The sequence below is a fragment of the Chelonoidis abingdonii genome, chromosome 1, assembly GCF_003597395.2.
Source record: "Chelonoidis abingdonii isolate Lonesome George chromosome 1, CheloAbing_2.0, whole genome shotgun sequence".
In the NCBI taxonomy this organism is placed as follows: domain Eukaryota; kingdom Metazoa; phylum Chordata; order Testudines; family Testudinidae; genus Chelonoidis; species Chelonoidis abingdonii.
The window spans coordinates 70,502,271-70,524,294 of NC_133769.1; the positions used below are offsets into that span (position 1 = coordinate 70,502,271).

Genomic DNA, 22,024 nt, shown 5'->3' on the forward strand with positions numbered 1-22,024 from the left:
CCCTTCTCCATATAGAGCAAGGAGGGGACATGGATGGAGAGAGACATAGAGAGCATGGGGCAGCAGCTGCTTCTCAACTTCCTGATCCACTTAAAAAGACAATGCACTTAACAGTGGGTCAGCTTACTTAAAAGGGGCAGTATGCATCTCTCTCTCTCTTCCACACACAAGGTCTGTGTCTGTCTCTGTCTGCTGTGCTGTCTCCCCTCCCTCATGTTTGTGCTGCCTTGTGTGAGAAACTACATTAACAACATGTTAACCCTTGAGGGCTCAGCCGAGTGCTAGTTCATCATTTAGCAGCAAGGCATTCCCTGGGAAATATCCTACCCTCTTCCACCCTCTAACTTCACCACCTCAACCAAGCTTCACAATCATCATTGCTGTGTACAGTATTAAATTGTTTGTTTAAAATGTATATTGTATGTATATCTGTATAATATGTAGTTTTTTGTCTGGTGAAGAAAATGTTTCTGGAACCTAAGCCCCCCCATTTACATTAATTCTTATGGGGAAATTGGATTCGCTTAACATCATTTTGCTTAAAGTCGCATTTTTCAGGAACATAACTACAACGTTAAGCGAGGAGTTACTGTACAGCCATTTTGTGAATCTAGCACAAAATGTATTTTCCAGTGGAAACTATTTGGGTCGACCAAAACTGCATTTTTCAGCAAATAAACTCTTCGTCCAATTTTTTTTGCCTACCTCTAGTTACAGCATGTGAAGGGACATGCCCTTACTCTGGTGAGGAGGAGACTAACGAGTTCTTCTGGGCCTGTTCAGCACTAACAGGGCACACTGGCATGGCTTGTTTTGCCTGGAGGGGACAAGCATAAAAAGGGAAACCTGCCACAGGAAGGAGTGGTACACAGGAATACTCCACTTCAGACGCTGCTGAGGCAACAGAGACAGGGCAGGCGGAAGGAGACAGTCACAGGCCACACTGCTCACAAAGCTGTGCTGACTGGTAGCAAAGCAGCACGCCCCAAAAGGAGGGACAGAAGGTAGGCCTCACTAAGGAGTAATAGACTCTGATAGACCAAGCTCAATCCTAAAAGACTGCCTGAGAGACAGTCACCTTTGCCTTTATTTCTTTTCAGCCAGATTCTCCTCTCTCACATGGGAACTTTCTTTTGCCTGTTTGATTCAGGGAACTCCCTCATGTGTTGCGAACTAAGGGGAAAGAGTATAAATGATCAACAGTAGGGCTGTGCGGTTGGGGATCAAGGGAGCCCCTACCCCACCCCCTAGCAAATTCTAAATTCTCATTTTCAGTCTTCATTTCACATACCTGTCCCCTCAATTCACTGGGCTGTATTCTCCCTTGCACTACATCTTGTTGTATTCATTTTCACTTGAGAAAAGTAAGCGCAAAGTGGGTCTAAAATACCACCAGCTCAGAATGATGGTGCTTTACAACCACTTTGCACATGAGAAAATGACTGCACAAACTGCAGAGCAGTGGAGGATCTAGCATATATTGTTTCCAAAGTAATAACCACAATGGAGATTGCATGTGGATGTCGTTGTTTAGAATGGTCACAGCATTAGTAGGTGGAAAATCTTTATAGCTATTTTGGTGCTGGAATATAAGTGCATGAAGAGACTTTAGAAATAATAATTTGCAGATTCTACAACACTTCTTAGTTGTCACTTCTTACAATAAATCAGGACCATTATTTTTATCTTTCCCAGCTTTGGGTGTGTGAAATATTTAACTGAATTTGTTTGAACAAATCCAGGTTATACCTATAATACCCCTGTATTATTTAGCTTAGATGCCACATTACAAAAACTTGGAATGATAATTGTAATAATAATTGGAGTTTCCCACACCTGAACCATTCTTTTTAAGTGAAAAATCTGAGGAACGGTCCCAGATTGAGGTGTTAATACATGAGGTTTTGGAACAAATTGGTACCATAAAAAAAAAAAAACAGTAATAAGTCAGTAGGACCAGATAGTATTCACTCAAGAGTTCTGAAGGAACTTTAATATGAAATTGCAGAACTACTAACTGTGGTATGTAACCTATCACTAAATCAACTTCTTTATCAGATGACTGGGGGATAGCTAATGTGATGTCAATTTTTTTAAAAAGGGTCAAGAGGTGATCCTGGCATTTACAACGTCAGTACCGGCAACTGATTGCAACTATAGTAAAAACAGAATTATCAGACACATAGATGAACATGATTTGTTGGGAAAGCATCATCACAGCTTTTGTAAAGGGAAATCATGCCTCACCAATCCATTAGAATTCTTTGAGGGGGTCCACAAACTTGTGGGCAAAGGTGATCTAGAGGATACAGTGTATGTGGACTTTCAGAAAGCTCTTGACAAGGTTCCTCACCAAAGGCTCTTAAGCCAAGTAAGCAGTCATGGGATAATAGGGAAGGTCTGCTCATGGATCAGTAACTGGTTAAAAGACAGGGAAAAGAGGGTAGGAATAAATTGTCAGTTTCCACAATGGAGAGAGGTAAATAGTGGTGTTCCCCAGGGATCTGTACTGAGACCAGTGCTGTTCAACATATTCATAAATTATCTCGAAAATGGAGTAAACAGCAATGTGGCAAAATTTGCAGATAATACAAAATTACTCAAGATAATTAAGTCCAAAGAAGACTGTGGAGAGTTACAAAGAGATCTCACAAAACTTGGGTCACTGGACCAGAAAATGGCAGATGAAATTGAATGTTGATAAATGCAAAGTAAATGCATGCGAGTGCAGTGAAGTGTACACAGTGAAGCACCTGCTTGTTTGCCAACTCCTGGGGAGATCTGTACAAAGGAGGCTCTTGCTGCATCAATGGAATGAGCCATCACTTGTGCACAGTCTGGAAAAACATCTAGTTTATGACTGGGACATGAAAAGAAGAAATGCTTTACTAGTCAGACTACAATTTAAAATACCAAATCACTATCCATCAGATTCTGATTTTGGTTACAATGTGTAAACCAGATTAACTATGGACTAGCTGAGATCAAAATTAGGCTTGACCCTTTTGTTAGAAAGATATTGGTTTGCAGGCCAATTCATAAGAGTTTAAATAGAAAAATAAATGACCATGCAGCATGCAATATGACAGAAGAGAACGTGTAAGCCCCAAGGAACTACTGCAGTGTCTCACAGGAGACATATATTGGAGAATATTAGTTCTCCTGCTTGTTGGGTCAGTAATGGGACCAGGCACTCTGCCAGTATAATCGGTCTTTGTCACTTAGGGAAACAGGACAATGTCAGCAAACAGCAATTTTCAAGCACCCTCTGCTGAATAATTCACAAGATTCTAAAAGGCTTTAAAGAAAGCCCTTCACATTTCCTAGCCAAGAATCGCTAAATAACCAGAATGAAAAAAAGGGATCAAGAAACATAGCTTAGATGGAGCCCATCTATCATCTCTGTGCCATTCACGTATATCTTTAACACCATCTCTTCCATGGGGCAAACATTTACTATATGCCAAATATGGAAAGACATCTTTTTATTAATACTAGAGAAAAGAATCCACCTATTGAGTTATAGTGCCTGTTTTGGTCATGATAGCCTTGCCATGCTGCCTGTCCTCAAACCCAGAACAAACGTTGAAATGAAACACTTTAGCTAACATTCTGCTGAATGAGTATTTTAAGATCCACTTCAGTGAAATAGGGAGCTGCTTAAAGGGACACTTGAAAACCTTCAGCTAAAAGTGATCCAGAACAGGAATCCAAAGCCGGGCAACTGAAAGGGCTGCAGAAAGAAATGTGCCCAATCTTTTCTTTTTCCTATTCAGGAATGAAAACCAAGGTACATTGCAATCTTTTCTTCCTCCTCTAGATGTCACTCTCCCATCATCCAACAACTTGACTGCAACAAAGCCCATAGTTCAGATGTAAGTAAGTCTCATATCACAAGTATCAGAGGGGTAGCCATGTTAGTCTGGATCTGTAAAAGCAGCAAAGAGTCCTGTGGCATCTTATAGACTCATATCACACAAGTTTTGATCTTCCTTTAAAGTAAGCTCTGTGTGGTGTTTAGATGTGCTTGTAATTATTAGAACTGGAGCACTGGCTGTTGGGAGTCTGAAAGGACAGGAAACAGGAAGGAGGGGGAGGAGTTGAGGAGGCTGAGTGAGAGTTACAGAGGGTGCAGCAGCAGCTTGGTCCAAGGTTTCTACTGTAAAAATAAAATCCTGTTGAAGTTGTTAGTACCTTGCTTGGTTGATACAACATTTTGGCAATGAGGATGGATCTTCTGCCTCTGAACCCATCTTCACCCTTTCTGCAAAGCCCAGGTGAGCCTCCAGTTGCTTTTACTGCCTGGATCCATATGTTTGAGACTTATCTGCTTGCAATCAGCGCTACAGAGATTTCTGAAGTAAGAAAGCATGTTCTGCTAATCCACTGCCTTGGATCAGAAGGGCAGTGCATATTTTACACTTTTCCCCTTACAGATGATAAATATGAAACTACACTCACTGCATTAAAGAAATTTTTGTGCCCAAAGTGAATGTAGTAGCTAATCGCTACAGATTTCTCCAGCATGAGCAGAAATGGGGGGAGACTATAATGCAGTATATTGCTTCCCTGAGGAGTCTGATTGTAACCTGTGACTTTGGGAATATGGCAGATGAGATGATTAGAGACCAGCTCATTGAGAAAAGAGCTATGCTTTGTGTAAGAGAATGCTTACTTCTAGAATCACAACTTACACTAGAAAAAGTAATAACCATTGCTACTCAGATTGAGTTAGCTACAGCTAAAGCCAAAATAATGAGCAGGGATACAGGATGCACAGTCCAGGCTGTGACTCCTTTGAAGAAAAGTTCACTATCGCTGCAGAGAAACAATTGCAGGAGGAAAACTAGTGAAAAGTCACTGAATCAGAAAATTCAAAATACAGTAAAAGCATGCTTTTGCTGTGGATCCCCACAACACCTTGCAAACTACAGAGGATGTCCAGCAAAAGTAGCTCAGTGCAATCATTGCAAAAAGATTGGACATTTTGTTGAAGTATGTCTAAATGCCAGTTCAATCAACAGGTGCATGCAGTTACAATACCAGATGTTACTGTGCTGAACGTGGACAAAACCACTAGTGCACATATTCCAAAACAGATAAAGTGCACTGTAAACTTTTCCACCATACCGTCAGGCAAATCACACTCTATTCAGCTAATGTTGGACACTGGCTCAGCAGTATCTATACTACCTTATTCCATCTATTTGCTTTACTTTAATGATGTACTTCTTACTGAACCCAAACTTCTGTTGATGTGCTATTTGAAAAATCATATTCCAGTACATGGCTGCCTGCCAGCAATAGTTACTTTTGGTGATTGCTGTATAACTGCAGAGTTCTACATTGTTCACAAAGGCACACCTATCCTTGGCAGAGGTTTATTAGCTGCTTTAAATCTCAGGGTACTTAATGGATGAATTGATCTTCCTCAGCAAAGCACTCTTGTGGTACACACACCAGTTTCAGCTGGGACTCAACACCAGGTTGAGGAGAAGCTTGGCTGTGCTTATCGATTTCTGCATAAAAGTTAAAATGCAGAATAATGTGATGCCTGTATGACAGAAATTGCAGCACTTACCATTTTCAGTCAGGGAAGCTCTTTCAGAGGAACTTAGAAAACTTGTTCAAAAGGACATTATTGAAGATATTAATTCCTCAGAACGGGTTTCTCCTATAGTGGTGATGCAGAAGAAGGGTGGAGGCATTCATCTTTGTGTGGGCTTAAAGGAGCCAAATAAAGCTATTGTGATTGACAGCCATCCTCTTCCTCACATAGAAGTATTTGCAGAACTCCATGGAGCAAAGTTGTTTTCTACTCTTGATTTGCAGAGCACATACCACCAGGTTATATTTCATGAAGATAGCAGAGACCTCACAGCATTTATTACACATGAGGGACTATTTCATTTTAAACGTGTTCCATATGGTCTCACATCAGCCCCAAGTGCCTTCCAAAAAATGATGTCATTGATTCTGAAGAATCAACATGGAGTTCAGTGCTATTTGGATGATATTATCGTGTTTGGAAATACCACTGAGGAGCATGACAGTTCTTCGTTAGAATCAAAAACCTGGAATTTACACAAAGGGGACCTAAATTCCATAATTTTCCCCATTCAGTGAGAATTTTTGAGATTTCATGAAGTTTTGTTCTGTCTCAGATCTTGACATTAAAAAGTCGAAATCTTGAAAACTGTCATAAACCAAAAATCCACAAACCAACCAAGTAAATAAATAAAGGTTCCATCATCGGAAACTTTCATTTCAAAAATGTTTCATTTATATCATAACCTGCAGTCTGTACTAAACTGCATCAGCAAAGCAGGCCTCAAGCTCAATAGGTCCAAATGTAAATTTAGACAAATTGAACTCTCCTTTCTGGGGCATACAATTTCACAGGCTGGACTAAAACCTGATCCAGATCATATTCTGGCAATTTCAAATGCTCCTCCTCCAACAGATTTGCAAACCTTACATTCCTTCTTGTGTCTTACCTCCTGGTATGCAAAATTCATTCTCAATTATGCTTCTGTCATTGAACCATTACAAGAATTACTACAGAGAAGTTCAACCTTAGTGTGGACAACAGATGCACAAGCTAGTTTCAAAACGGGGAAAGACTTGATTGTACATAGGCCAGTACTTGCATTATTCAGTCCCACATTGTCCACAGTTGTAACTGCTAATGCTTCTGATTATGGACTTGGGGCCGTCCTCACACAACTTCATGAGGACAACACAGAGAGGACTGTTGCATTTGCTTCAAGGACACTGAGTAATGCTGAGAGAAAACATTCTATAGTCGAAAAAGAAGCACTTGCTTGTGTCTGGGCTACTGAAAAATGGAAAACTTACCTGTGGGGCTGCACGTCAAGTTGCGCACAGACCACAACCCTTTGATGACGTTGCTCACCACGAAAGGACTGGGAAGAGCAGGATATTGTATTGCTAGATGGTTTGCAAGACTACTCTCTTTCAATTATGACCTGACATACAAGCCTGGAAACAAAAATGTGGTAGCTGATTGTCTTTCTCACCTGCCTTTGCCTTCACCAGATGGTCCACAGGAGGATGAGGATGTAGAAGTTGTGCTTATTACACTCTTAGTGCACTCTTACTGCAGTTACAGGAGAACAATTTCAAGCTTCTTGTTCAGCACGTCCAATTCAACAAAAACTACAGGAATTTCTGACAAAGAGATGGCCTAGTAACCCTAAAAACCTTGACTCAGTTTTGCTGCCTTATTTTAGAGTTCGGGATGAACTTTGTTTGCTCGATGGCTGTGTGCTACGAGGAACACATTGGCTACTTGTTCCAGAAGAATTACAGTCAAAACTTATACCCGTGGCACACGATACTCATCAAAAAATTGTCAGAACCAAACAATGACTATGGGATCTGTATTGGTGGCCAGGCATGGACTCTCAAACTGAAGCACTCATAAAATCCTGTGTCACTTGCCAAATGCATGATTAGACAGCAATGACATGTACCCTTCCATTACAGCCTGTTCCTCTTCCTGAATCTCCATGGGAAAAAGTGGTGATTGACATTGTAGTACTGCTCCAATTCACTGTCATTATGCCATCTCTTTAATAGACTATTTCAGTAAATGGCCTGAGGTAGTGTTTACATCGCAAATCTCTTTTGTTACAGTAATTAAGTTCCTTTCTTCAGTTTTTAGCAGGGAAGGTAACCCCAAAGAACTGGTTTCAGATAATGGTAGTCAATTTACTTCTCTGGAGTTTGAAACCTTTCTAGCAGAGAGGAACATTTTACACAGAATGTCATCCCTGTATTACCCTCAAGCCAACAGGGAAATCGAACAGTTTAACAGAAGTTTGAAAGAGAGTTTGCAAACAGCTAAACTGGAAGGGCGATTGTGGATACCCTTCACTACTGATTTCTTTCAAGCATACGGGGCTACATGACATGCCACAATGCAAAGATCAACCACAGAGTTACTGCATGGGAAACAGATGAATACTAAACTGAACATTGCTGGATTGTTAAAGGCATGACCCAATGCCCCAAACGAGGATGAGGTGAGAAAAACAGTTGAACAGAACCAAGCAAAGTATAAGGTTTTCACAGACAAGTGGCGGGGTGCTAAGGAACCAAAGTTTGAGTGTGGTTCCTTCGTTAGAATACAAAAACCTGGAATTTTACACAAAGGGGACCATAAATTCACATAAATTTTCCCATTCAGTGAGAATTTTTGAGATTTCTAAAGTTTTGTCTGTCTCAGATCTTGACAAAAAGTCGAAATCTTGAAAACTGTCATAAACCAAAAATCCAGCCAACCAACCAAGTAAATAAATAAAAGGTTCCAATCAATGGAAACTTTTCAATTTCAAAAATGTTTCATTTGATTTCAGTGGGGGTTTTTTTTCACTTTTTTGGTCTAAATTTACTAAAAGTTTGAAACGAAAAGTCACTTTGACTCAAAAAACTGCTTATTTCTAGTTTGAAAATGTCACAATGTCCCATGTTACCAATTTCAAAGTTCCCTCCCCCTCCTTCTGAATTGGGAGATCTGCCAAAACCAACCCTGTTTCATGAAGCGTTTTAGTTTTGATGAACTGGCATTTTGGGGGCAAAAACAATTTATCAAAAAATTCCCCAGCAGCTTTACGTAGAGTGGTACATCTGTGTGAGTGGGGAGCCCTGCAGGCAGAAGTCATAGTGCTTCTCTGCTATTGCCCAATCTCTATCCCCTCCTCAAGAGGTGGAGTCACAGATTCCCCCCTTGCTGCCAAATATGACAGTGGGGTCACCCATTTGATGAGTGACATCAAGAGAGAGGGAATTGTACCCCTGACATTCTTGCTTATGGGGGCAGATCAAGCCTTCCTGACTGGATTATGTTGATTAGTTATACTGCAGTCATGCCTAAGGAACCCAGACAAGGATTAGGGTGCCCTCGTACACCATGAAGACAGTCCCCACCCTAGAGAGTTCACAAACTGGGATTTTTTGAATAATACGCAGCCAGTAAATCAACAGACCAAAAGAGGGAGAACAAGGTAATGGCAGAGAGCAGTGCAACGCCAAACTAAAGAAAGCCAAGGCATTAGGCACACCCTACATAGTGCCTCCATATTGCAACCCCCATGCCATGGCACTGCCCCTATGTTGTGGTCTATTTGGGGTAGAGAGGTTTCAGAGTTGACGGGGCAGTTCTCTGAGCTTTTGATTTAGCCTGTTTGCAGCCCCAAAGGTATTAGTTGCCCTCAGATGCCAATGCCCAGTAAGGCTTTGCAGGATGCAAAGGAAAGGTTGGAATTGTGACCTGAGACTACGTCTACACTGCAATCAAACACACTTAGCTGGCCTGTGTCAGCTGACTCGAGCTACGGACAGAGTTGCCAGGTGTACAGTTTACGACTGGAGCACCTGGTGCTGCACCGCCAACAGGCCATTAAAACTCTAGTTGGTGGTACAGCAAGGCTAAGGCAGGCTCTCTGCCTGCCTTGACTCTGTGCAGCTCCCAGAAGCCGCTGGCATTTCCCTCTGCTCCTAGGAGAGGTGTGGCTATGGATGCTCTATGTGCTGCCCCTGTCTCGAGCGCTGACTCTGCAGCTCCCATTGGGCAGGAACTGCTGCCAATGGGAGCTACGGGGGTGGTGCCTGCGGATGGGGGTGGTGCACAGAGCCGCGTGGCTGAGCCTCTGCCTAGGAGCCGGAGAGAAATGCCAGCTGCTTCTGGGAGCCACTTAAGGTAAGTGCTGCCTGGCGTTTGCACCCTGAAACCCCTCCAACACCCCAACCCCCCTGCCCCAGCCCTGAGCCCCCCTCTGCACCTAAACTCCCACCCAGAGCCTGTATCCTCTGCCTCATTGTGAACCCCCCAGCCTAGAGTTCCCTCCTAGACCCCAAACCCCTCATTCCTGGCCCCACACTAGAGCCCGCACCCCCAGCTGGAGCTCTCTCTCCTCCTCCCCGCACTCCAACCTCCTGCCACAGCCCTGAGCTCCTTCTCACACCCAAACTCCCTCCCTAGGCCCGCATCCCCTCTCGCACTCTGAACCCCCCAGCCCGGAGCCACCATCACCCTGAACCTCTCATTTTTGGCCTCACTCCAGAGCCTGCACCCCCAGCCCAGAGCCCTCACTCCCTCCCAGACCCCAATCCCTTACCCAGCCTGGTGAAAATGACTGAGGGAGCGAGGGTGTTTAGTTTTCTGCAATCAGAAAGTTGTCAAACCTAGCTACGAGGCTGTTTGATTGGGATGTAAATGATTTGGGCTTGGGCTGGACTCAGGCTCTGGAACCCTGTGATGGGGGGGAGGGTTCTAGAGCCCAGGGTCCACTCCAATCCTGAACATCATAATTAAACAGCCCACTAGTCCAAGCCTGAGTCAAATGACACAGGCCAGCTGCAGGTATTTGATTGCCCTGTAGACATATCCTGAGGCAACTCAGGCTGGGATTTCTGTCTGGTGGGAAGTATGATGGGGGAGGAATTAAACAATTCATGTGACTGATGATCAAATGTGTGACAGGGTGCGAGGGAAAAGAAGTGTTGCTGCTTTGGTCGATTATTACTTCGTATTCTCCAACGTTCCTGTGTTTTAAAATGTATGTCAAAGGCAGTCAGTGTGTTCGATGGGCATATTTTAGTGCTTCTCTGAAGGAGGAGGTGCACATCAAACTATCCTACAAGATCTTAAAATGAGACAGTAAATATTGAGTGTGCTGGGGCATAATCCTACCTTTCTTGAAGGCCCACAGGTTTCATTTTGAAAGGCGATGGACTGGCAGAGAGTGGAGGTTTGATCTCAGGAACACATTGGCCTCGGGGGTCCACTATGACATTAACAACTTTAGGAGCCTGCTCAGGTTGGACCATTCTGTTTGCTGTCTTGTACTCAGACCGAGTTGTCTGCAGGGGAATGGGTGAAAGATGGATCTCCTGTTTTTTCTCCTTATCTTGTCGCAGTGAGAACTGAATTTTTTCCTTTAATCTGTACAGAACCTATAGAAACAGAAAGGAAAGAGTATTAATTTTTATCCCAACTACTGTGTAAACAAAGTAAAGGAAGAATTACAAATGCTTAGGATTGATCTATATAACATGAATGATTTCTAGAAGGATTCCACAACTTGTGGGCTGAAGAATTTCCCAAAAAAAGGGTAAATATTTCTATTATATAAACCACGACTGGCACACAGGTAGTAGGAGGTTTTAGCAGTTCTCATTGCTAACTAATAATAATTTTTAATACAGTTACTGTAGTTGTATTATTAAAGAGATAAATAAAACATAATGGGAGATAGTTGTCACAAAAATCATTGTATAGAAAGAAATACTGGTAAACAAAGTAATTATAGAAAGTTTCACAAAATATTAACACCAAAAATACAATAGTGCAATATATCATCTGAAGCTTATGAAACATCCAGACTCATCTCTCTCTAACTAATGTCCTAAATTTGTTTTAGAGTTTCAAAATACTTGTTTACTCATTGTACAAAGAACTGTTACCAGAATAGAATAATTTTACAAGGTCACCTTTGCAGCACTATTGTGCTATTATTTCAGCACTTCAGGTTTATAATACTTCAAAAAATCACTCCAGGATTCATTTTGACTCTAAACATTTTTGTTTGTTTCCTTGGGGAAGGTAGACAGTAGATTTCTTGTAGTTTGAGACATTTTAAAATCTTCTCTACCAAGAAGTACAGAATGATCCTTAATAAAACCCAACATATGCAGAATAGGTTCAGCTGATTGTGGACTGGTGCCATTTCAAAATTTAAAACTTGTGTTTTTACAATAACCAAAATGTTAACATCTAAAAACTTCATCTAATCTGGATTCCACTATCAATTCATTGCCCCTTGGGTATCAGCTATCTGTAGTAACTACTTTTCATAATGTCATATTAATTCTGGATTCTGCTCTGCTGACCTCGGAGTTCCATGTCAAAGATACACTGGCTTGGCAGTGACTGTGAAGGTAACAAGAGCCCCATTTTTGCCATTGCATAGGATCCCGACACTATGTCTCTTTAGCAGCTATGGATTTACTGTTTTTGGAAGAAGAAACAAGCTCTTCTGAGCTGCGGTTGTGTCATTTTAGATGATCCCTTCTAGTGTTTTTTAAAAAAGAAGAAAATCTATGAAACTTAAATAAGGTAAGCACTATCATGTCTCTGTAACAAATAGGGCTGTAATCCATTTTAAAAAAATTAATCATGCTGTTAAACAATAACAGAATACCATTTATTTAAATATTTTTGGATGTTTTCTACATTTTCAAATATTTTGACTTCCATTACAACACAGAATACAAAATGTACAGTGCCCAGTTTATATTTTTGATTACAAATATTTGCATTATAAAAAACAAAAGAAATCATATTTTTCAATTCACCTAATACAAGTATTGTAGTGCAATCTCTATCATGAAAGTTGAACTTACAAATATAGAATTATGTACAAAAATAACTACATTAAAAAACAAAACAATGTAAAACTTTAGAGCCTACAAGTCCACTCAGTCCTGCTTCTTGTTCAGCCGATCGCTAAGACTAACAAGTTTGTTTACCTTAGCCGGAGATAATACTGCCTGCTTCTTGTGTACAATGTCACCTGAAAGTGAGGACAGGTATTTGCATGGCACTGTTGTAGCTGGTGTCACAAGATATTTACGTGCCAAATGTGCTAAAGATTCATATGTCCCTTCATTCTTCAACCACCATACCAGAGGACATGTGTCCATGCTGATGACAAGTTATGCTCGATAACAATCCAAAGCAGCACAGCCCAATGCATATTCATTTTTATCATCTTAGTCAGATGCCACCAGCAGAAGGTTGATTTTCATTTTTGGTGGTTTGGGTTCTGTAGTTTCTGCATCGGACTTGTGACTGCATCGGACTTTTCAGACTTGTGAAAGCATCCGCCACACCCCGTCCCTCTCAGATTTTGGAAGGCACTTCAGATTCTTAAACTTTGGGTTGAGTGCTGTAGCTATCTTTAGAAATCTCACATTGGTTCCTTTTTTGCGTTTTGTCAAATCTGCAGTGAATGTGTTCTTAAAATGAACAACATGTGCCGGATCATCATCCGAGACTGCTAAAACATGAAATATATGGCAGAATGCAGGTAAAACAGAGCCGGAGACATATAATTCTCCCCCAAGGAGTTACAAATTTAATTAACACGTTATTTTTAATGAGCATCATCAACATGGAAGCACGTCCTCTGGAATGGTGGCCGAAGTATGTAGGGGCATTCAAATGTTTAGCATATCTGCCATGTATATACCTTGCAATGCCAGCTACAAAAGTGCCATACAAATGCCTGTTCTCCCTTTCTGGTGACATTGTAAATAAGACATGGGCAGCATTATCTCCCGTAAATGTAAACAAACTTGTTTGTCTTAACAATTGACTGAACAAGAAGGAGGACTGAGTGGACCTGTAGGCTCTAAAGTTTTGCATTGTTTTGTTTTTGAATGCAATTATGTAACAAAAAAATTCTACATTTATAAGTTGCACTTTCATGTTAAAGAGATTGCATTTTACAGTACTTGGATGTGATGAATTGAAAAATACTATTTCTTATTTATCATTTTTACAGTGCAAATATTTCTAATAAAACTAATATAACGTGAGCACTGTACACTTTGTATTCTGTGTTGTAATTTAAATCAATATATTTGAAAATGTAAGTGATATAAATAATTTTAAGCGAGTCCCAGTATCAGCAAAATACGTATAGTTTTGCAATCTCCAGCTCAGTGTCTTTTTCATCCTCCCAGACCTTAGGAAATCCCTCTGGCCTGCAGTATCTACAGGCAGAGCTGGCTCCAGGGTTTTTGCCGCCCCAAGCGTTGGGGAAAAAAAAAAAGCCGCCATCGCAATTGGCGGCAGCTTCACCGCGTGGCTTTATTCTTTGGCGGCAGTTTGAGAGCAGGTCCTTCCCTCCGAGAGGGACTGAGGGACCCACTGCCGAATTGCCGCCGAAGAGCCCGACATGCTGACCCTTCCCCTTGGCCGCCCCAAGCACCTGCTTGCTCAGCTGGTGCCTGGAGCCAGCCCTGTCTACAGGGGATTCCACAAACTCCTGAGTAACTGAGGAACATAATGTGTTCCTTCTACTTCCCTTTGCCACAAATCCAGGAACTTTTATGGTGCTTCCACTCAGTGAGGCTCCGTGAGTACTCTCACTCGAGCCCTTGTGTCACGGCCTGTCACTGCCTAGCCCTATGTGTGTGACTGGATATATCTTGTACATCCGTTTTCATGGTAATATTCAAAGATTAATATTTCAGTGTGAGCTTGGAATTGTCCCATTTACGAGCAATTCACCCATTAGGCAGGCCTCAGTAACATATGTAAACACTATATTTATTTAATTGAGTTAGAGAATAAATCACATAAGTAAAGTGAGCAAGATTTGGTCCTCCTCACTTTGGAGGAAAATAGCCCTAATTGTATTACAAAACCCAACAGGTATAATGGATAAATAAATACAGATGTTTGAGATATTCTAACCACTTTCCTCCTACAAATCATTTTGGGCTTCTCTGCTTTCTGATCATTCCTAGATACTTGATTATGGGAATATCACTCTGCCATTCATGGCACAACATTTTAAATCACATATTTACATTGCTTTCTTTCAATGTGATGTCTCATTTGGAGGCACAGTCAGTTAGGTCTTTGGGGTCCATCTAAACTAGCATAATTTCCTACCTCTCTCCAATACTCTGCTATTTGAGCATAGAAAAAAAAAATACCCAGTAAATTTAGATCCCACCAATAACAAGCTGTGAAATGAGTTAAGGAACCATGTTTGGTCTTCATTAAGACATGGTTTCTGCTAACACAGTTTGCCCAAACAGTGTGGATGGGGAAAAATCATATCAAAACCGTGTTTAAAAAGGCATTCTGTATTTTTAAAAATGGTTTTTAAAAACAGTTTGGCTCTAACAACAATAGCCAACAAAACTATGCAAGTAACCAATTTAGTTACAGCCATGTTTAAAGAAAGCTTAGACTCAGGTCAAGGCTGAGTGTACACAAAGCCTTCATGGCATAAGGTGTCTGACCCTGTTATAGCACATGAGCTAAGGAAAGGCAGTTCTCTACAGCCACCTCAGAACACTAGGATAAATGGTACACACTAACACAGAGATACAGGATGACTGAAAAATATGAAGAAAAATCCCTAATCTTTAAAGAGTTGCTTCCAGGACACAGTGGGACATCTTTAAATTTTGCATATATGGGGGCCCTATTGTAGACACACAACTCAATGAGAATGCAACTCCTCTTCCTGTCACCTCCTTGCTTGGGTCCACATGGAGTCATGAGTAGGCCTAATCTACATACACTGAAGTTCACACCTTTTGTTTCTGCCCACAATACCTCAAAAGAGAGCTTAATTTTCACAGGCAAATTGATTTTTAACTCATATCTTTTGTTATTTCAGTGCATGAATGTCTGTGGACACTCTTACTTCAGAATAAAAGTATATTGTTTTGATTTTGCTTAAGTCACTCAATAAAGCTTACTTAAGAAAAATTGAACGAGGCCTCCTGGAAAGAGAAACTAACGCTTGGACTAGCTAGAAATCCTTAGTGTAGCAGGGTAGATCCCTGCTCCAGCCCTGAAGGGGGTTAAAAACAGCCCAGGGAAGGGGCCGGGGCTGGAGAAAGCAGTCTTTTAAGTTGGGCTGATTGAGAAAGTGGCTGCAGCTGGGGCCACGCCCCAAACCAAGCGGCAGGGCCTAATAAGGCCAGGGAAACCAAAGGCAGAGAGTCTTCCTCTGCCTGTAGAGGGAGAAGGGCCTGGCTGCTGAAAACCAGAGCAGGTACCTAGGGTAAAGCAGTGCTGGGGAAAGGCAGAGGAGCTGTGGAGCTCCTGCCTGGAAAGCCCCAGGCTGTGGCTTAGAATTAGGCCAGGAGGTACTGGGGTTGTAGGGTGCAACCCAGGGGTAGGCCAAGGCAGCAGGTCCAAACCCCTTTGCTGATGATGAGTGGCTGATACTGCAGTCTGCCTCAGGGCGTGGGGCTAGACAATGACTGGCAGTAGCCTACACTGAAGCAAAGTGGGGATAGAGGGTGGAGGGTTTCCAGGAAGGGGAAACCCCAAAGAGGAAGGGGTTACTGCCAGGGGGGCAGAGCCCCACATAAAAGGGGCACCGGGGTCCAGGAAGGGACACGGGGCCAGTAGGAGAAGGCGGATCACCAGCCTGCTGAGGGCGCTCCGAGCTGGAATTTGAGCTACTTCCCGAAGTGACCAGGAGGAGGCGCCGCAGGGGTGAGAGCCCGCCCGGCTACACTTGGTTAATCTCCTACTATTCCCTCAGCAATTCTACTAAGCACTGAACATAAGATGTTACCATGATGCAGTATTTTTAAAATTAATCTCATGTTTTCAAGAATAAAAAGACCAAGTCTGGTTTTCTTTGATGTATGGGGTCATACATTATTTGTGCATATTCCTATGATCATAGCGCTTTTGAATATCCTGAAAATTTTGTGAAGTCTAAAAGCTGCACAAACTTTAGAACAAATGATCGATTGTGAAAATTTTTACAGGACAAGTGAATTTCGTGTTATTTAATATTCTCCTGATTAAAGTGTTTCTAAAATTCAATCAAGTGGCAGAAACCCCCCCACACCACATGATTTTGATAAGAACCACCCTGCAAAAATAATGAATGACAACTTACATTTTTATAAACAACTAGGGCCAGTCAAAATATGTTGAATCTCACAACTGACACAAAAAAAGGTGACTTTTTTTCATCTTTTCTTTTTTGTGTTTGAAAAAAGTCATTCTGTTTTTCAAAATCAGAATTTGAAAACTTTTGACAAGAAAAAGGGACACTTTTTTTTAAATAAAAAATTATCCCATTTGTTAACCAGCTCTACAAGTAACCTGTAGTCTAATAATTACCTATTAATAAAGAGCACATTAAGAAATCTGGATCATTTTTGAAATATTTCAAAACAAAAAGGGGCTGAATTCATAAGAAATATTCAAAATGAATAGTTCAACCTGCTCCATCAAATATAGTATTTATAAAAAGGATTAGTGTTATAACAAACCATTATCTATTAAAAATAAAAATCACAGACAGACCTGTTCTCCTTAGAATAGCATTGTTAAATAGTTGCACTTAATTAGTTTGTTGCTTAATAGGTTATAAATGATGTATGGAGCTCCCAGAAGAAATTAGTCCATAGTCTGAACTGCAGAAGAGGACCACTGGTGGTGAATCCCTCTGAGACACAAAGAGCATAGTTATTCTGGTGATGGGGGGTCACAGAAATAAATGGGTGGCCTGGGAGGAACAATTTATTGGTCTGAATTTAGCTCATGTAGTACTGTATTACTGTATATAGCAATACACTGCATAATAAAATATAGGTTTGAGTTTTCTTATTGCAGTTCATTATTAAATTCCAGAGAAATTAAAAATAAAATATGTAAAGACTTTTAACGCACAATCTTTTGTCAGTGTAAAAACTGTACAGTTAAATATGATTTGTAAAACCCAATTAAGAGAAAAGGCTGTACAGTTTTATAATTTCCATAATAATTCTATAGAACAAAGGATTAACATAGACAATTCAACTAGCTTGCACTAATCACTATTGTGCACCCATCTAATTAGTTTCCACTTCACATTTTAAGAGACACTTCCAAGTAATCTAGATCCAGATTTGGCCAACAGCACCTTTGACACTCCCAGAAATAAGCATTTAGGGATAAATATACAGCTGCAGTATAATTCCAATATAGCCATTTTGGGTACCCCAGTAAAGGCCCAACATTTTGTAGCCTGCAGAATTTGTGATTTTATGTGTGTTAAATTTATGCTTATGCATTCAGAGATTATGTAGATAAAAGGAGGAAGGCGGAAGAGGTGTCCAAGGTGTTGTACTCTGCTTCCACCAAGTGAACAGCTAGGCAGCAGAGACAGAAAAAGTTATCACATCCTATTTCCAGAGTTACATCTTTGATGATGCAATGTGTTTTATTCTCAATAAGAAATGAGGCGTCAGGAGGGGAAGAGGGAGGATTAATATTTTGTCAGGTGGGAAAAAAACAAGAACTCCCCCACTCCAACTTCAGAGAGGCTTTACCAAATTAAGTAAGATTTTGTCATCAAAGGTCTATAATTTACAGACCGAATAACAAATCTTCATCTGAAATGTTATTTCCATCTTAACATATGGATGTAAAAGCTGCAAATCCAAAGGTATATAGACAGACATCTAAATGCCCTTGAAAGCAAGTGTGTTTGAAAAGTACTAGGTATTCATGGAATGAATAGTGCCAAGATTCATCAGAGTTCAACAATTCCTTATCTGTAAAGTTATCCAGAAAAGAAGATGGAAATATTTGGGACATCTGTTAAGAATGAACACATTCTTGAGCAGCTGGAGGAACATGAAAGTGGGGCAAACCAAAAGAATCCCTCCACTGAACACTACTCAAGAGAGAGAAAACTTATGGAACTTGCAAAGAATGGCCCTGGAGACCCAGGGACGGTGGAGCCTTCCTCGTGCCCTAACAAAGTGGGAATGATTCAGATTCTGAAGCTATAACTGACAGTTTCCCTCTTTTTTTTTTAACAAAATCAAATTGAAAAAGATTTCAGAGTGTCCCTTTAATACCTCCAGTGTCAAAATGCACTCAGGGGCCTTTAAATTTTTTTGAGTTTCATTCATTGGAGTGTTCATTCATTGGCAAGGATGTTCACTGGACACCCTGTGGCTAGACACCTGACCACCAGACATATACTGCATCACGTTAGACGTCACATTAAAAGGGCAGTTAAATAACACATTTATCCCTAACTACATTTCTGAATAGTGGTAGTATCAATATTTTCAATGTCAAATTCATATTTTATTGTAATTATATTGTTACACAGTGCTAATACCATATTACCATGTATAAAGTGTATTATGTCAATGTTGTGTTTTTTATTACCACATAATATAAAAAATAAAATACACTAGAAATCTGTAGTGACATTGAGGGCTCCTGTGACCTCTGTAAACGACTCACTCAGGCTTCATTCTCATGGTTTATCATGTTACTAGAAGCCCTCAATTTAATTACTACATGGTTATTGTGCATGGTTAAATGTCCATTATTTCTGAAGTTTACCATTAGTGATATTTTATATCAGATATAAAACATTCTAAACATAATAAGTATTTCTATTACTCATCAGGCTTTGGCCTCCCACCACTATCAGAGTTACTTACTGTTACTTAGAGGCTGAGCATCTGACTATTTTATGAAAATAAAGGAGGCAGGACTCTGTCTTTCAGACTGATGTAAGCAATACATACATGAAAACAGAAAGAAGGTGAAGCAACAGACTTACCATTAAACATGTTGCTACAATCACAAAGATGCTGAGAAATATGACAACTGCATAAAATCCTTCTTTGCTCCAGATTTTGTCCGCTTCATGCTGGCCTTGCAAAACATTTTTCTTTATTACAAAAAAAAAAAAAAAAAGGTTGAAATTCTACAAAAACATGCGCAGATTAAAGAGTTCTTATCAGGCACTATGTATTATTTCAGATTTGTTATAGTATATATTCTATAGTATATGGCTCTGACCGCTGCCAGTTCTATATCTACCTAAAATAAGCAAACAGGCTGAACTATACGTGTTGCCACAATAATCCTAACACACCCAGAGATGCTTTAAGATCTTCTTAGTGACTATTGAAGTAATCTTCCCACAGATGCAATGGATTGGTCTGAAGCTAAGTAAACAAGACTCATTCTTTCTTGGAAACTACCTGGCCCATCAGGTAAGAGGGTAATACTCGTATGTGTGCTGAGGAAATTGCTGTCTCATTTTGCTGCGTCTCCTCCCACAACACCTACACACTAGCCTACGTACTATCTACACCTTACACAGAAGTGAAAACAGGTGCAAACAGAATCTCGTGATGTATTAATAAGCTGAAAAGCCCTGACATTCTAACCTAAAGAAAAACCCAAAACAACCTCTCCCCCCTCCATATTAAATTCTGATTGTACTTCAAGCAATCTCCTAACTTTAGGGACTCCCAATGATATTACATTTCTAAAGCAGCTCTGTACGCTGAAAAATGCAGAGCTGTTGGGGAATATAAAATAAAAAACAAATAATGTTTATTCTGTCTTTATTGCAGTGACACCCTGGTTGGAATATCAAATTATAAGATTTTGGCTACATTTTCAAATGGAAAAAAGCTTAATTGAAACTTGGTTCTAATAGAATCCTCCGTCCAACTGTAATACATTATTCAGAATATGATGTGTATACTTGCAGCAAATGCAACCTTCACTTGTGTGTTTCAAAGGGAAAAAGATTACATATAAATAGACTTGAAAGAAATTAAGTTGTACATATAACTACAGAAAGTCACACTCCTAATCTCAGTCTATTTCTTTATTATATTTCTTGAATAAAATTGTCAAGTTGAGAGAAAAGAAGGTATTTAAATCAGGTCTTCAATACGCATTTCCGAAGTCTCGATGCTCCCCTTTCATAGAAAAGTCCTGTAGGGAGCCTAGGCTGTAACTTAACATACTAATTCATGTGAAAACTAAAAATTGCCTCGTCTTCACTATGATTTTCCTCAATTTAATCAACTTGAGTTAAGAACAAACTTTCTTTCCTAGGCCTTGTCTGCACTTGTGCACCATGTATGATACGTGTAGCCACACACTGCAGTGAAGAGGAAGCTTTATCCACACTCACTGTGGTGTGTAGCTACACGTGGCTGTGAAAAGCTCCAGCAGGGGGAAGATAGCGGGGAAAAGGCTCTGGCAGCAGAAAGCTTCTGAAGCATTTCCCTGCAACCTCCCTCTTGTCAGAGCCTTTCCCTGCTGCTGGAGGCTTTCACTCAGGCAGGGAAAGGCATCAGCCTTGGAGGGAGGGGGATAGTACACTGCTAAAAATAGCAGCGTAGAGATGAGAAGCACTGTGGGGCTGGCCTGTGTCAGCTGACTCAAGGTCCAGGGGCTCAGGCTAAGGGGCTGTTTAACTGCGGTGCAGATGTTTAGGGCTCTGGGATCCTGCAATCTCAGAACCCAGGCTCCAGTCCAAGACCAAATGTCTGCACTGCAATTAAACAGCCCTTTAGTCTGAGCCCTGGGAGCCTGAGTCAGCTGACATGGGCCAGCCACAGGTGTTTAACTGCAGTTTAGGCATACCCACAAAGAACTGTGTAGTGTACATACTCTAGGGATTCAGGTGTGTTTCTTCTCTACTTGCCTAAGCAGTGCCTCTCCTCTACAAAGCTATTTATATCCATACCAGCTGGGCATGCAGAGTGTGTACTCCACACACTGCTGCAAGTACAGATGTGCCCCTAATGAAGACACAGGAATCCCTAAAGCAAATGTTCTATGAGGTTGACTTTATAGACTTGGAGTCACCTGATCACCACAGAGGGAAAAGTTCAGGAGTCTCATAGAGGGAGTGGGTGTGTGGTCTGCAGACTCAAGGGGGCCTTCTGCTCCATGCTGATCCCTGGGCATGGTTTGGAGCTGAGTTGTCATTGGGTATGCTAGCAGAAGCATAGGTAACTCATGCTCTGAAATCTGCTAGGTCTCCTGGGACCTTGCAATACTGAACAATGTTACACACCTGCACAAACTCCTTTGACTTAGAGCCCTCCCAAACGGGGAAAGCCCTGCTCTGGTTGAATTCAAGCAGAGGAGTTTGTATGCACTGACAGCAACAGGGACAGAGGGACACATAACTGAGAGCAGCCACCGCTGTTTTGAGTCAACACAGATTTACTTCTCTCTAGTTGTAGAGAGGGACAGAAGCATTCAGTACCTAGTCTGTGCAATTCACAGAATGTAGCTTTATAGAATACAGCACACACAGATAAGTATTTGATTCGATGGTTAATTTAGGGGTGTGTGATACAGCATGGCCAGAGGGCAGCATAAGAGTGTTAGCAGGGGGCCTTATTCCCTGCCAAGGGAGGAAGGTTTGCTTTAGATTAACTAGAACAGCTGTGGCCA

At 41.0% G+C, this 22,024-nt stretch overlaps 1 protein-coding gene across 3 annotated transcripts in view; it reads right to left on the bottom strand.

Annotated features, from left to right (window-relative positions):
* Positions 1-22,024, bottom strand: part of PTPRR (protein tyrosine phosphatase receptor type R) — a 231,716-nt gene that overhangs the window by 65,167 nt on the left and 144,525 nt on the right. For 2 of the 3 annotated variants that reach the window (XM_032803819.1, XM_075059923.1), the window contains exons 5-6: positions 19,371-19,481; positions 10,718-10,980 (exon numbers count right to left, since the gene is read on the bottom strand). In XM_032803819.1, the coding sequence (XP_032659710.1) occupies positions 10,718-10,980; positions 19,371-19,481 (374 nt within the window). The remainder of the gene's footprint in view (positions 1-10,717; positions 10,981-19,370; positions 19,482-22,024) is intronic. The other variant, XM_032803820.2, reaches the window with a different exon arrangement.